This window comes from Podarcis melisellensis, assembly GCF_964234715.1.
Source record: "Podarcis melisellensis genome assembly, chromosome: 8".
Classification (NCBI taxonomy): Eukaryota; Metazoa; Chordata; class Lepidosauria; order Squamata; family Lacertidae; genus Podarcis; species Podarcis melisellensis.
Genome location: NC_138540.1, coordinates 66,189,622 through 66,206,255, shown reverse-complemented (window position 1 = coordinate 66,206,255; position 16,634 = coordinate 66,189,622). Strand labels below are relative to the sequence as shown.

Genomic DNA, 16,634 nt, shown 5'->3' with positions numbered 1-16,634 from the left:
ACCTCTCCTTCTCCATGCTGTTGAAAGAAGTTCAAGGGCTTTGGACTCATATACTACCGCATGTCATCCTAGCTCCGGACTCCAGATAAATTGCTTTGGCCACCATCCACCATCACATCAAACAAGCCACAGCCTAGCAGCCTGATTTGCCATTTCCTTACTGGGAGCTGTATAAATAGCCAATAGGAACTGGTGCTTTCTGCAGTGCCATTCAGAAATTCTCCAGGGTTTCTCACCTCACCCTTTGGGAGGGCCAGGCTTCAACTATTGGCTAATTGGCCGCTGCTTAATAAGGCAGCTCCTTGTTAAAGTGGCTCAGAGAAAGAGCATGTGTGGCTGAGCAGCAATGGGGATGCTGCTGATCTTCCTAGTATGGGCAGCTTTTCTTGGTAAGTTTGACTGTCTTGTTTTCTAGGCAGCTACTTTATTTTATTCTACCCTTCTGGGATATTAGGGCTAGAGGACTCTGCATAAGAACCTAGCAGATATAAGATTAATAATAACATTGATGAATCTAGTTGGAGGAGATGGAAAGATGTGCCAATTTCAGTGCTCTCTCTTTCTCTCATTTTTTAAATCTTATATTCAATATTCCACATTTCTGCCATGTTTGTTGGGTGTTCGTTTATTGAAATCCTCATGAAAATTTCTCAGTGTTCTAGTGCTAATTTTTCCTAATAAATACATTTTATTAGGCAGCAGCTGCACTTTGGAACTCCCTGCCTGTTGAGATCAAGCAGGCACCTTCTCCGTACTCTTTTTCAGCATCTGCTAAAAATATTCTTGTTTAGACAGTCTGCCCAGATGCTTAGGAAGTTAAGGTTATTTTAATCGGTTTTAGTATTTTAACTTTCGTATGTTTTAAAATACTGTTGTAGACAAAGGATCTCTCCTGTGTTAATTATACCCAGGTGGTTTCTTTAAAGTTAAGTGTTCTTTTACATTGAATTCATTGCATAATGATTATTAGCAAAAACCTTGGAGAGGGTATGGAGCAACTTCCCAAGGAAGAAAGGGCTTAATGTTTGGGGTGGAGAGAGGAGAGTTGGTGATGGACGTATAAAATTATGCATGGTGTGGCAAAAGCAAGCAGCAAGAGGTAGTAGCAGTAGTTTTGGACTAGGGCCCTTCAGAGCAAGATTCAGATCCCTGCTCAACTCACTGTGTTGCTGGGAGGATAAAATGGGAATGGGCTGAACTACATATACCGCTTTGAATTTGTTGGAGGAAAGGTGGGATATAGCCGTTATAATAAACAAATAAATTGAGAGGTATCTGTCTCTCGTTATACTAAATTCCAGAGTCATCCAAGGAAATTGAATGGTGGGCTATTCTTTTTTTTTTTGTCTTCTAAGTTTTTTATTTATATTTTTCAAATTTATACGTTTCATTAGTTTTACAATCAATGTAACATTTCAAAATTTGACTTCCTTCCCCTCTTTCTGCAGTTCCTTAAATTTATTTTTTAATAACTTTGGCATATCCAAATTCATTTAATAGGGGGAGATTCAGGACAGCCAAAAAGGAACACAAATCAAAATTGAACTATGGAATTAGCTATCTTAAGGTGCGGTGATGGCCAAGAAATGGGATGGCTTTAAAAGGTGATGAGACAAGTGCAAGGAGCCTAAGGCTATTAGGCCATGATGGCTGTGGACTACCTCCAATGTCTGAGGTGAAATGTCTCTGAATACCAGTTTCTGGGGAACATGAGTCTGATACTGATCCTGCACTCATTTGCTGCTTGTGAGCTTCCCATAAGCATTTGGTTGGCTTAGAGGCCGAAGCAACATTTTGTGTTTTGTTTTTTGAGGAGGCTGGATCCCCTCAATGTTCAGAGGGCAGCACTCTGACTCCTCGCAAGTCACAATGTCAGGATGTCAAGTTGGGGTCCCTCAGTCCTCCTGAGAAACTGATGCCTCTGCTGGTTGGCCACACTGAAAACAGGATACTGCTCCTGGTTGGGGCTTTGGTCTGATCCAGCCAGCCTCTTCTTATATTCTTATGACGCACTGAACACAATTTCCTTTGTGGGCAAGTGCCATTCTCTACATTAACCAAATCTGACCTAATCCTTTTGTCGTCTTTGTTTTGCATTTCAGTGGTTGACTGCACACCTCCACACAAACGTCTGCAGGTGCTTCCCAGGTTTGGGGGTGCCTATCATATAACAGGTAATGAACATCTTCACTGCCCTTGGATGCTTCAGGGAGAAATCACTTGTAGAGACTAGACAGAGATGAGAGACCTGTGTTGGGGGGCACAGTATGCAACACTTCAGGTGATAATGGAAAGGGATAGTTTATTGGACTTCTCTACACCTCTCCCCTCCCAATTTCTAAAGCAGAGATGGGAAGCCAACAACATTCCAGATATTGTTGGACTCTTAACTCCCATCACCCTTGACCCTTGGCCATGCGGGCTTGGAGCTGAAGGGAGCTGGAGTCCAGCAGCATCTGGAAGGCCACAGGTTCCCCATCCCTGTTTTAAAGAACTGCATCTTCCCATTTAAGAGGTATGCTCACTAGAAGCAGGGCAGAAGATGATCCGCTCCTTAATTTCTGTATTAAAAATGGTTTGTGGCGACAGGAAGCACAGAGCTGGTTTCTGATTAAAGCTTATGCTGACGGATCTCATTAATTAATTGAAGCTTGCAGCCCCAAATGTGGAGAGCGGTGTCCTCGGAATAGGACCATCTGGCAGCATAGAGGCACACCTGGAGAATTTGCAGGCTTAGTGCAAACACAGAAACAAATAAATCTCAAAGCAAGTTGGAACAAAAAAGGCTCTCTTGGGCATTTGTGAAATTACCTTTCGAAAAAATAAGCAGCCATCTATCAGTCACTGCCTTTGTGCGTTAAATCATTACTTTAACTTTTTATCAGCCTTCTGTTCTTTCTAGGTATGATTTGCCAACTGACAGATGTCCACTGGAATAATGTTTATCTCTTTGTATTGCACTCATTTTTCTCAATCTTATGTAAATGCAGCACGCTTGGAGCTAGATTATTTGTGATAAGTACAGTGCCCATATCTCAGAGATGCCTCATTATGGAGGTGGCTCTGTGTGCAGAAGGAGTTTCCTTCCATTTTTATTGCAGGGCTGGGGAACCTCTGGCCCTCCAGATGTTACTACGCTACAACTCCCATCACCCCTGACTATTGCTCATGTAATATCCAACCATCTCTGGAGAGTCACTGGTTCCCTACCCTTGGTGTCAGGAGCCGGAGTCAAGGGCAGGTTAGCAATGAAACACCCAGTGTCTGTGAAGTTAACTCTTTACTCAAAGGGCAGGCCTAGTGATCACAGCAACTCTTCCCAGTAGGTCTTGCCCCCAATGAGGCAGTTGCAAGGACTAAAGGTCCCTGCCTTCCCGCTGCTCCTTAAGGCTCTTCCCCAGGGTCCTTCCCCAGCAATTTGAGGCTTCTTCATCTTGTCTCTCTTTGCTCTGCCCTCTTCATTCCTTTCCATGTTCTGGGAGACCAGGGAGGAGGGGAGCTGGTCATAGCAAGAGGGGGAGATTCCCTGGCTTCTTCAGCAGCCTGCCCCCACTCCTCTCCAGCCTCCAATTCTGAACTGCTCTCTGCCACAGACTCTTCCTGCTCACTAAACACTGTTACCTCTTCAGCTTCAGACCACCTCCTCCTCCTCCTCCTCCTCCCAGTCTGCTCCCTCTCCACCCTCTGACCACACATCATCATCCCTTCTTTACTCTGGCTAAGCAGCTGTTGCCATTTGGCTTCATTCAGGGATACTGAAACTGCCTTATGCTGAAATAGAAGAGCCCTTCGAAGCCTGGTTCAATGAGACGGAAGGGAAAAGCCGTATCCAGTATTATCACGGTAAGAGACGTCTGGTATTCACTGGAAGCCCAGTGAAAAAATCTCTTTCATTTCTCCCATTAACATATCTATCTGGATTGGGAACAGTTTTAGATGCCTTACACCAGGTCACATTATTTCTCTGTTAAGCCTCATGGTGTTTACTCCAGGGATGGCGGATGAACCCTCCAGATGTCGCTGGACCACAACTCTGATCATCCTTCCCATCCAAGCTGGGGCTGATGGGGGTTGGAGTCCAATAACATCTGGAGGACCACAGGATCCCCACAATAGGCCTGCTTACTCTGACTGGTAGCAGCTCTCCAGCATCTCATGCAGAAGTAGTTCCCATTGCCTGCTTTAATACGATGAAAATGGTGGCTTGTATCCAATAATAATAATAATAATAATAATAATAATAATAATAATAATTTATTATTTATACCCCGCCCATCTGGCTGGGCCTCCCCAGCCACTCTGGGCGGCTTCCATAAAAACCAAAAATACAGTAAAATCACACGTTAAAAACTTCCCTGAACAGGGCTGCCTTAAGATGTCTTCTGAATGTCAGGTAGTTGTTTATTGCTTTGACATCTGCTGGAAGGGCGTTCCACAGGGTGGCGCCACTACCCAGAAGGCCCTCTGCCTGGTTCCCTGTAGCTTTGCTTCTCGCAATGAGGGAACCGCCAGAAGGCCCTCGGCGCTGGACCTCAGCGTCCGGGCAGAATGATGGGGGTGGAGACGCTCCTTCAGGTATACTGGACCGAGACCGTTTAGGGCTTTAAAGGTCAGCACCAACACTATCCAAAGAAGCACTTAAGTCTATGTACACATTATACCTTTAAAAAATAGTCAAAAGTACATTCCTTCTCTCAAAGATACCAATAGAGTCCCAATGACAACTGGAGGGCTGCTGGTTCTCCAGCCCTAAGTTATATAAACACAAGATAGGAATAATAATAGCAGAAACCTGGAATGTGCTCCTTAAGCCACTCCAGAGACTGTCCCAAGGAGAAGATGGTGCTGTGAATAGGCTATCCCTTCCTTCAAAGCCAAAGAGATGTCAATGAGACCTGTTCTATGTCGCTGGAGGTCAGGGTTGGATCCAGTTTTCAGGTGGGCCAAGAGCAACATGCTCTTTCATACATTTGTAGGAGAGGTTACTTGGGTTGGTGGCAGGTGGCAACAGCACCACAGCCAGTGCAGAGCAGCTTGGGCCCCTCGTTTAAATTTCTCACAATGCCCTGGAGCATTCTGTGAAGTTTAAAATGGTGGCTACAAGTTATCCAGCATATGGGGCACAGGGCAGGCAGCAGGGCAATATCACCTCAGATGTATGTTTGTTTGTCATATTTATTTATATGGCAATCATACCCTACTTTTTCTCCCACAGGGCTGGTGTATGGTACATTTGCCCCACATAAAAAGATAATCAAATCCCTTCAAGTAAAATAAAAACAAAGGCTTGGGGCATTTGGGAGGAAAAGAAATCTAGGCCCAGCCCACACCCTGTGTGCAAATTTTCAACTTGTATGGGGTTTTATTTTGTGGAATGGATATGGGAAGATTCCCCCCACACACACACACACAGACACACATGCAGCCTGGAATGGCATAATCCATTTTGCTACCACACACTGCTGCATCTGTAGACCAGGATAGAGTTTTAAAGACTGTGGTTTTGTGTGCGCGTCAAAATGTTTATCTATAACAGTTGCCATTGGTTCCTTCTCTGGAATAAGAGTGGCCCACTGCATCCTTTTTATTTCTGGATCAAGAATAAAGCTGCAGGCTTTCCCCCAGACCTGATTCCCGTCATCTCTGAAATAAATAATCCACCCAGCTGAGGTTGAAGAGCAGACCTTAGATTTATGCAGCATTTGTTGTAAAGAAATACTGTTTCCCAACATGGTGGGCTGGAAATTCTAATGGGGTTGGGGAGCCTGTGGGCTTCAATTTGCTGTTGGACTTGAGCTCCCATTAGCCCCAGCCAGAGTGGTCAATGGACAGGGATGGTGGAAGTTGTAGTCCAACAACATCTGGAGGGCCACAGTTCTTTGATCTAATGCATGGGTAGGCAAACTAAGGCCCGGGTGCCAGATCCAGCCCAATCTCCTTCTAAATCCGGCCCACGGACAGTCTGGGAATCGGCGTGTTTTTACATGAGTAGAATGTATCCTTTTATTTAAAATGCATCTCTGGGTTATTTGTGGGGCATAGGAATTCGTTCATATTTTTTTTCAGAATATAATCCGCGCCCCCCACAAAGTCTAAGGGACATTGGACCGGCCCCCTGCTGAAAAAGTTTGCTGACCCCTGATTTAATGAAATAAGAATTAGATGTAGTTTCTGAGGCAGATATTGGTGTAATGAATGCTTCTTTCCTTGCTTCTCCAGGCCAGGTGATCACTTACCAGTTTAGCTTTGTAAAACCTTTTGGGGCCAGCTTCAAGGTAACTCCAGAAACCACGGAAACCGAGGCCAACATTAAGGAGTGCTTCCAGATCAACGGAACATTGGAGAATCCCATTAGGCCTCAAAGTGTCTTTCCTAACCTATCTGAATTCCAGGTGAGTCCCTCAAGCTCCTGCTTCCAATCATCTCAGTTCAGACATCACACCAAACTGTGCATTATGTTAACCATAGTTATAAGCTCATGCCATGGTTTGAGTTTCCAAACACACGGCAAGTGAACTATGCTTTAGAGTATCTGATCTGCTTTTCTGTCCCATGCACTCAGTTTTGTCTGTTCACCCCTGTCTCCACGGTGCAACAACTCTTTGCAGAGCAAAATGGTTTGCCAGTGGACTGTGAATTCAGACATAATGGTAAACAACGGTCAGCCCAAAAGTTGGCTTGGCTTGCAAACCTGAGGTTTGATATCCTGATTTGGAAACCCCTCATAAACTACACTTTGAGAACTGGTATGGTTTTAGACATACCGTAACACTATACCATGGTTTGATGTTGTGCCCGAATGCAGCCAATATGCCGTGAAGTGCATTTTGAGGATTTCGAAAGCTGGATTTCAGAGTTGGGGTTGGAAGCTTTATGCACTGTAACTAACCAAGAAACCTAATTTCTTTTAGAGATGAAGAGCTTTAGCCATCAGTAGCCTTGCTCCTGAACAGTGTCTGGCTGCTGGTGTGCTTTACTCTGTCTTAAGCTGAGGTATTTTATGCCAGCTTCCCATATATAGACTTGCTCCTTACACCCTTAGAGTAGGGGTGGGCATTTGTTTTTCCTGTTAAGTCTTCATTTCTTCAGGGGCAATCTATTGGGAGCTGCATGCTGGTGGAGGGTTGGGCCATAGCAAAAGTGGGCAGGTCACCTCTGCTTTCTCACTTTCTGGCTCCCTTTGCACCATACATTTAAACAGTATCATATAACTTTGAACAGTCCCCTCCAAAATCCTGGAAACATTGGGTTAGGGTGCTGAGAGTTGTTGGGAGATTCCTATTCCCCTCACAGTTCTACAATTCCCCAAGTGGATTAACATCTTATCCTTTTTCCCAGGAAGCTCTAGCTGGGGGGGGGGGGGCGGAGAGAGAATTGTGGTGAAAAACTAGGAAATGCTACTGAACTACAACTTCCACGGTCCTCGGTGACTGACCATGCTTGCTGGGCCGGTGAGCAGGACCAGGCTACCCATGAGGTGAGGTGAGGTAGTCAGGTTAGGTGGCAGATCTGGCCTCATCTGCTTCCATTTGCTTTCTCCTCCTCCTCCTCCTATGTGTCCTGCTACCTCCTTTGCCACTACCATGGCCTCTGTGCCTGGCTGTAGTGGAGGGGGAGGGGGAGGAGGCTGGGCACAGAGGAAGTGTTGATGGTGACAAGGGGGCACAATTTCTGTTTTGCCTGAAGTGCCAAAACGTCCTGGGCTGACATTGCTGATGGAAGTTACAGTTCAGCAACATCTGGAGGGCCAAGGGTTCTCCATGCCTGTTTCAAAAGCTCTTGTTTGCTGCACATCAGTGGTATTTTCGAACCTGCCCTTCCCAGCCTCTCACTGAGAATCTTACTCTTTCCTGCTCTCTCGCACTCCAAACTCCAGACTGTTCTGCAGGAAGACTACAACGGACAGCCCTGCGCAGTCCTGGAGAGTACGTCATATTGGGGCAAGAAGAAGAACATCTACAGGTTCTGGGTTGCAGATGCTTCCCCTGAGCCTGTCCCAGTGCACTATGAGATGAGGGGCTTCAACACTCTCCTGGGCTCCCACTACGACAAGTATGAGATAGACTACACCAGCTTTTCCCGCAGATTCCCCTCTGACGTCTTTGATCTCCCTGGTGGTATGTTCAGTGCAGAGCTGTCCTCTTGCATAGAGAGCCTCCTGTTTCTCCTTCTCCTCAACTACAAGGGTGCATGTTGCAGCTGTGGTAGTGTCTAGCGCAGGGATAACCAATGTTGTGCCTTTCAGATACTGGGGACTCCAACTCCTATCATCCCTGACCACTGGCTGGGCCTGATGGGAGTTGGAGTCCAATGACGTCCTGAGAGCACCATTTTGTCTAATGCCACTATATATATATGTGTTATATTTATTCCCTGCCCTTCATCAGCAGGTTCCAGGGTGGCATACAACAATTTAAAATTCCGATTAAATATGTCAAAACGAATTACAATCACAGGGTGGGTCCTTTAAATGCACATCTCGGGTGTCATCTCAACTTGCCAGCTAACCATGGAGAAGCTATGCCTGTTGAATCTCTGTTGAATCTCTGCCTGCTCTGGATTCTATTAAAGGCACTGAGATTCTGTCAGGAAAAACAGGAAAAACAGCAATATTAGTTTCAGCCCCAAGTACCAAGTACGGTCAACAACTTCCAGACAGCAGTGATGTGGTAGCATTAAAGAAACATCACAGGGCAAACTAAATCAGAATAAATCTGCTGGTATTGTGCTGTTGTTGTGTAAATAAAATCTTGCAGACTACAGCCACAATAAAATACCAGTCTGGACTGCAGCCCAAAGCAAGCAAATAAGAACTGAGGGGGAATAAACTGTATCTTATTTTGACTTTTGGTCATGCTTTCTGTCTCATAGGTATAAAATGCACACATTGGCCAGGTGTAGGACCGGAGCATAGGATCTTGGCCAATCCCATGCAAGAATTTGTTGGGGGAGCCGGGGAAGTAGGCCGAGACCACGAACACCTATTCCATCACTACAAGGGGAAATTCAGAAAGACCTACAAGAGTGAGGAGGAGATGGAGCACAGGAAGCACAACTTCATCCACAACATGAGGTACACAAAATGTGGAAGAAAAAATTGTGCAGTTGGAAACTGATAATTTGCAGTTGGAAAATGGGAAAGAGGGAAATCAGATATGCCAGGCATATATATGTGCTTTTCATTATTATTGTTTTCCAGATACGTCCACTCCAAGAACAGGGCCAACCTTTCCTACAAACTGGCTGTGAACCACTTGGCCGATCATACACCAGAGGAGATGGCGGTGATGAGGGGGAGGCTAAAGACCGGTGAACCCAACCAGGGCTGGCCCTTCCCTGCCCAAGGCTATGACAACCTCACCCTGCCAGAGAGTCTGGATTGGCGGCTTTATGGTGATCAGAAAGCCCTCGTTTTGAATTTAAATTTGGAAAGAATACTTATAGTAACAGTTCGGGGGGGGGGGGAGAGAATCCAACCTAAATAGGACATCTGCAAAATTTAATTGCAAAGAATTATCCAATGCAACACTAAGTAAGTAACATTCCCTGTGAAAACCCACTCTTTAAAGCTGAATCAGAGCAAACATCAATTTAGGTTTTCCGTGGATTGACGTTTGCTCTGATTGAGCTTTAAAGGGTGAGTTTTCACAGGGAAGGCTGTGGAGGAAAATAAAGGGCACTCAGACAGGAAGCTTTAAATTGCGGATGTGCCTGGAAAGAGCAGGGGACAAATAGAGAGGATAAAATTGCACTCAGGGCTTATCCATAATAACCTTTCCCCTGCTCTTTCCAGGAAAGAGGGGGGGGGGACACAAAGCACTAATGAGTGCTGCATTGTATACAAGCCAAAATGTATACAAGATTAAATAGAACGCAAGTGTATATTTCAAAAGGATTTCACTAAAGTGAAAATGAAAAGGGAGGGGAAGATAGGACTCTACAATATATCAAAAGCTTTTGAAAGTAAATTAAATAATAATTTAACTATCCTAAACAAACTTGCCTTCAAAACAGCATAAAACTGAAATATATTTCAATTAACCCTACTTTTTTCTCTCCCCCTTCCCCCTATATTAAATAATGGGAAGTAGCAAGTGAGGGGCAAGGTGGTCGGAAGTTTGGCATGGTGGAAATATGCCCGTGGAGCCAATCCTGTGCTCCTGTGTGTGGATTTGCACCATGCCAACTTCATGCAGCAGTGACTTGAGCTTTAAAAAAAAAAATTAATGTGACAGTGTGGTTGAGATCTGTTTCTCTGTAATTTTTGTCCCCATTTCTCTCTGCCTACCAATGAAGGTGCTGTGACCCCAGTCAAAGACCAGGCCGTGTGTGGTTCCTGTTGGAGTTTTGCTACGACAGGAACACTGGAAGGCGCCCTCTTTCTCAAGGTGAGAACCTGGGCACTTGACTGTGTCTTGAGGCTTCCTTGATTCCTCAGAGCCCTGCACAGCATCTATTTAAAGAACATGGCCTTGCTTCCCCCAAAGAATCCTAGAACTCTAGTTGGCTAAGGGTTCTAGGAATTGGAGCCCTGTGAGGGATAAACTAGAGTTAAACACATTATTATCTGATTGATTGATTGATTGAATGAATGAATTTATATACTGCCCTATATCCGGGGGTCTCAGGGCAGTCCACAGAAGAAAATCAAGATATAAAACCACAAAATACATAATAAAATAAAAACAACAACCCAATAGCCTCCCCCCCTCCCCGCACATTTTAAAACGGCATAGGATGTAAATCAGATCAACCAAAGGCCTGGTTAAAAAGGCACTTTTTTGCCTGGTGCCTAAAGGTGTATAATGAAGGTGCCAGGCAAACTTCCCTGGGGAGAGCATTCCACACATGGGGAGCTACTGCAGAGAAGGCCCATTCTCATGTTGCCACCCTCCGAATCTCCACTTCGTATAGATGTCACTGAAATTGTGAACCTGTTCTGGGACCATACCTCTTCATCCTGGGAAGTATAGTTTAAGGGTGCTGAGGGTTGTTAGAACATTCCCATTCCTCTCACAGAGCGGCAATTCCCAGAGATCTCTTGGAAGAGTGGTTGATTTTTAAACTACTCTGGGAACTGTAGCTCCGTGGGGGCAGTAGGTGCCTCCTAACAACTCCCTTAACAAGCCAAAGTTCCCAGGATTCTTTGGGGGAAGTTGTGACTGCTTAAACTTGTATGATACCGCTTTACGTGTATAGTGCAGAATGAGACCTTAGACTTTTTGGTCCCTGGCTTTTCATGCCATCAGGCTGCAGAACAGAGTGGGAGACCAGAAGAAGGGCTATTCCTCAGCCGAGAGACCCTCTGCCTTGGGCATTCCACAGCTGGCCATTGTAACTTTAAAAGCTGGCACCTGCGCGTGTTTGGTTTTCCTCCCTTCCACACCATTCCCTTTTTCTTTGCATGTCATCTCTTTTAGATTTAGAGCATGATCTGTCATATTATTGACTTGTAAGCTGCTCTGGAAACCATTTTGGCAAAACAGTAGAGTAAAAGAAAAATGCCTTAATAGAGGGCTCCCCCAAACTTCCACTGGTCCCATGCCTAGGGTCCAAGCAGTTTTCTGTTTGCCCCACCGGTTTCCCGGGGAATATCTGCTCTTTAGGGGCAAACATCAATCTGTGGGGAAACCTGGTGGATGCTTGCTCTGTTTCAGTGAGTGGTAAAGATCTGGTTTCCCCGGGGGAAAGTGGTGGGACAAGGGGAATTCTGGACGAGTCCTAACTAAATAAATATCCCATCTTTTCCGTACAGACTGGAGTGCTCACTCCACTGTCACAGCAACTCTTAATCGATTGTTCCTGGGGCTTTGGAAACCATGCCTGTGATGGGGGCGAGGAACGGCATGCCTACGAGTGGATTATGAAGCATGGCGGGATTGCCAGCACAGAGTCCTATGGGCCGTACCAGGGTCAGGTGAGTAAAGAATGTCCACCTGGAGCAACCAGAGGGTGGCATTCCTCTTGGGCAAACTTCCAGGAGCCACGTGCCTTACCTTAACATAGCCATGCAAAGGTCAGAGGTTTCTATGCATCCTCCATCTAGGCAAGCAGAAGGCATCAGTTTGATGACAAATTCCAGCAGAGCAAAAGCACCTAATTTGAAGAGGGGACAGTGGGCTGCTGTCGTCATCACTGATCCCTTGAGAAGAAGGAATGTCTCAATAAGACAAATATGTGAATCATCCAGGTATACTCATCAGAGAGGCAGGGCTGGTTGTGGTTCTCGGCTGGGTAGGCTTGCCAGTGCGTAGGGTGAAAAATTGCCCTCAGGAGTATGGGAATGTTCAGGGAGGCAGGAGAGGATATATTGTTTAATTATATTCTTCCCAACTTGTGTTAACAAGTTCTATAATTTAGCAGAGTAACGTTCCCCTTTTTAAACTTGTGCAGCAGATATGTCTCTTCCAGGCTTGTATAACGTTTCTTGGTGAATTCCCCTTTATTCCCTCATAAAAAGATTAGACGCAACAGTCTTGTATAAAAGTGTGTGTCTGTTCACAGATGGATCCCAGAAGGCAGACTTAGGTTACAAAATATATACACCTGGAATCTATCCCATAAGGAGATAGTTCCTTTGTCCTCTATGGCTAGAAGCCAAGAGAGCATCTCAGACTGATAGGATGTTGCTTCTTCGACAAATGGAGTCAGAGAGAGATGTGGCTGCCTCCCCTGTGCTGTTCTGTTACCTGCAACGCCCACCTTTGTTCACATGTAGCAGAAGTCTGTCCCAGCCCAGGAGGAAACAGGAAGATCCGACTGGCTGGTCCAGACATCCCCTTTTATTTCCACTCTAGGAATGTTGTATTTGACTGCTCTGTGTTTCACATCCCGCAAGGAGTTACTAGGAATCAGCATTCTTTAAGTTACTCAAAACAGCTTACCAAGGCTTTATTGAAGTATGCAATGCAACAATGCAGCTTCAGAGGGTAGGGCAATTTTTTACCAGGACCACAGCAGGAGAGGAAAGGGTTAAATTCCCTGCTCTGCATTTGTTGCAGTCCAGGCCAGTCGCCTCCCCTACCAATCAGCTGCTATTTGCATGTTAAGAATACAGTACAAGAGGAACCCTGTGGAATCAGACCAAAAGCATATCTAGTCCAGCATCCTCTTTCCTAGAGTTTCCAACCAGGCTCTTGTAGGAAGCCCACAAAACAGGGCAGGAGAACAATAGTTCCCTGCAAGATATAAATGATGAATGCAGATGTGCACCAAGTTTGGCTCTTAGATTCCAACGCCCCATATACTTCCAAGCATGTTTTTGTGTTCATAAGGGCCAGAACATGGAAGATAAGGTTCTCAGGAAGCTGAATGCTGCAACCTGTGGCTTTCCTGCCCTTTTGTGGTAGCGTTCTGCACAAACAGCTCGATATGTACGTTGCACAAATTGCAGGCCAAAAGCAGGGAGTGCGCACAGAGTCGCAGGCTTGTATCTGAGGCTGGAATAGCTTTCTTGCAGTGAAACAGGGGTGTGTGTCTGCTTTTCCTTTGCCAGAACGGCTACTGTCACTACAACCAATCCGAGCTGATTGCAACTCTCTCTGGCTATGTCGGTGTGGCCTCTGAAAACACCACTGCCCTGAAGGCTGCTCTTTACAAGCATGGCCCTGTGGCCGTGAACATTGACGCCTCCCACAAGTCCTTTGCCTTCTACTCCAGTGGCATCTACTATGAGCCAAACTGCGGTGAGTCTAATGTCACTCCTTAGTTCAAAGCCTCTATGGTGGGATGGGAATTTTATGGATGTGTCAACTTTATAGGCAGGTGTCACAATGGAAATTCTCTTGCACCACCAGTCACCATTTAAGGCACAGATGGGGAGCCTGTGGCCCTCCAGGTGTCATTGGACTCCAGCTCCCGCCAGCATGGTCAGTGGTTGGGATGTAGAGGGTTGTGGTCCAACAACATCTGCAGAGCCATAGGGTCATATCTGCTATGGTGCTTAGAGTTGTCAAGTTGGGAGCATCCCAGACCCTGAGACTTCCGAACCCAATTCTGAGATCAGGAGTGGCTCCTGGGGATGTCATGGGGATGGGACTTGGTGATGTCACAGGGCGGGCCCTGGTGATTCTTCCTCTGCACTCCTTCTTACCACTAAGCCCTGGAGATGGAGGTTAATTGGAACAGGGGAGGAGGGAGCTGTGGATGGCAGACTCCTAGAGAGTCCATGCAGTCATTTGCAGCTGACTTCTGCCGGGCTGAAGCTTACAAGCTGCACGCATAGTCTTCTTAATAAAAAAAATATTTTTTAAAAGGCACTCTTGCCCACCTAAAGAGTCAAGCCCTCTCGCCAGCACCTGGAGTGGGGCAGGCAAACATGGAGACTTCAGGTCAGCTCTGGAGGTCTATCAGCATAAAACCAGCAATAAAATGAACTCCTTAAAAACAAGTACAAAATGCATCACAAATCAATCATTAGATCATCTTAGTGCATTGACATAGCTGGATCACCCATCAGGGAAAGTCTGGGTGAACAGATGAGTTTTAAGCAGGTGCTTAAATGCCAATACTGTAGATAATTGCTTGCCTAAAGTTCACTAGAAGTGCATTCCAGAGGGCAGATTTTACCACACTAAAGGCCCTGGAAGAGGGAGGGAAGGATCTGTCAATCTTGGTTCTCTCAGTTTTGCATTTTTTTCCAATCTTAAATTTAGTTGACCAATATGAGTTGCAGCAATATGAGATTTTATTCCATTAATCCTTATGAAAATTCATTGTTATTAATATTATTCTTATATATTTATACTCAACATTTTCCCCTGGCTCAGTTGGCATTTTTGTGCACATTTATCCTAATAAAAACAGTTTTAACTAATGCACACATTTCTGCAAGCAACCTTCCCTAATATATGCATTTTTAAAAAAACAAACCACTGGTTGGTTGGAGAACTGCATTTCAGAATTCCAATAAGTGCAAATTTTGAAGGATATCTGCATTTCAAATCACATAATGTTTCAGCGCAAATTTGATAGATTTGGTTTTAAATGCATACTTACTCTGATTTCTCACCCACCCCTGGTCTTAGTGTACACAAGGAAAGCTTGGCGAGCTGTGGCACTAGGTGGTGAATTGATTCCTGGTCCCTCTTTTCTTCTAGGAAACAAGAGAATGGAGTTAGACCACGCGGTCCTAGCTGTGGGATATGGGGACCTCGAAGGGGAGAGCTACTGGCTCATCAAGAACTCTTGGTCCACATATTGGGGCAATGATGGCTACATCCTCATGTCGATGAAGGACAACAACTGTGGGGTGGCAACAGCTCCCACCTACCCAGTCCTGGCCTAAGGGGGGAAGCACTGGCAAGGAGGATCACGCCAGGCAACGTACAACAGCCCTTATCTGAAGTGACCTCTTCTGAACCACCTAATCTAGAAATTGGGAACCTGGGTTTGGGTGGTGATCATGCCACAACACATTCCTCCAAGTCTGATCAAAGCCCTGAACTGGAAGACATTTGTTCACCGACACAGTTCAGCATCTCTGGCTCCGTATACCATACATTTAAAATGCATTTAAAGCACATCCCACCTCTACTAAATCCTGGGAACTGTGATTTCCCCTCACAAAGCTATAGTTCCCTTCAGTCTTAATAAACTACAACTCCAAGGGTTCTTGAGCAGGGAGGTGGAAAGAATTGTGCTTCAAATGTGTATGCAGCCATAATTTAAGACTTCAGTCTGGTTCCTGTATTTTTTTAAACATATGTCTCCATGTTTACTGATTAGTGTAACCCACACTGTTCAATACTACACCAAACCATATTGCTGTAACTGTCTTTTGACATACTTCCTTTCCCCCCAATCACTGAGCAGCAAGGATATTGAGGGGGGGGTATATTTGACCATATATAACTCGGCATGTGAATAAATTATGCGCAGCAGACAAGCATTCATGGCTGGGCTGGAATTATTTACTCTCCTGATGCCTCCTAAGATATTAACAGAGTGCATATAAAAATACACAACTTGTTTAGTGAAATTGAAACATCACAGATGTTTCCTATTGTTGTTCAAACATACACATTTCTCTGCAGGACTACACTCGGGAGAAGCTGCTCCTGTCTGCCTATAACAAAAGCCAGCTCTGCATAGTACTGATTGGCTAGAACCAGAGAGGTCAAGAATTCATCTCTTTCCCACACACCCCAGCTGCCTTCCTGACGGTTGTGATACTTCATTTCAAAAACTTGGTTTTTTAAGTATATGTGTTTCTTCTTAAGATCTATCTAACTTAATTTATACATGGCATTTTGAAATGAAAAATAGCCTTTTGAGACAGCCCATATAGCAACTCCAGATGCAGTTCTTGGGAAATTCCCTAGAGGAAATTCTGAAATACCCATTTGGTTTATCAAAAAAGCATGACTTTGGCAGAGAGAAAGCAGAAAACAGACATTTCCTGTGGGAATTTTGCTGATAAGAGAGTATTTCACAAGTAAGTGTTTTTAAAGCTATAAGGGTTTCCTTGGAGGGCCCTCAAGTGGTGCAAACTTGCCAACTTACACTTAGTTTTTCCATTGTGATAGGCATACCCAGGAACACTGATTGATTACGCAACTGGGAGGACTTTGGTATTCTCCGCCTCGTTCCGCCTGCTTGCGCAATGGAAAGCATTTAAGGGACAAAGCAGTCCT

At 45.1% G+C, this 16,634-nt stretch overlaps 1 protein-coding gene across 1 annotated transcript; it reads left to right on the top strand.

Moving 5' to 3' along the window:
• The first annotated feature begins 293 nt into the window (after window positions 1-293).
• Window positions 294-16,530, top strand: LOC309375154 (digestive cysteine proteinase 2-like). The gene is made up of 11 exons (XM_081920694.1): window positions 294-389; window positions 2,103-2,174; window positions 3,751-3,843; window positions 6,220-6,392; window positions 7,877-8,117; window positions 8,872-9,073; window positions 9,200-9,393; window positions 10,297-10,388; window positions 11,756-11,917; window positions 13,496-13,685; window positions 15,099-16,530. The coding sequence occupies exons 1-11, from the start codon at window positions 347-349 to the stop codon at window positions 15,284-15,286; spliced, it is 1,650 nt and encodes a 549-aa protein (XP_081776820.1). The 5' UTR covers window positions 294-346; the 3' UTR covers window positions 15,287-16,530.
• Window positions 16,531-16,634: the final 104 nt, after the last annotated feature.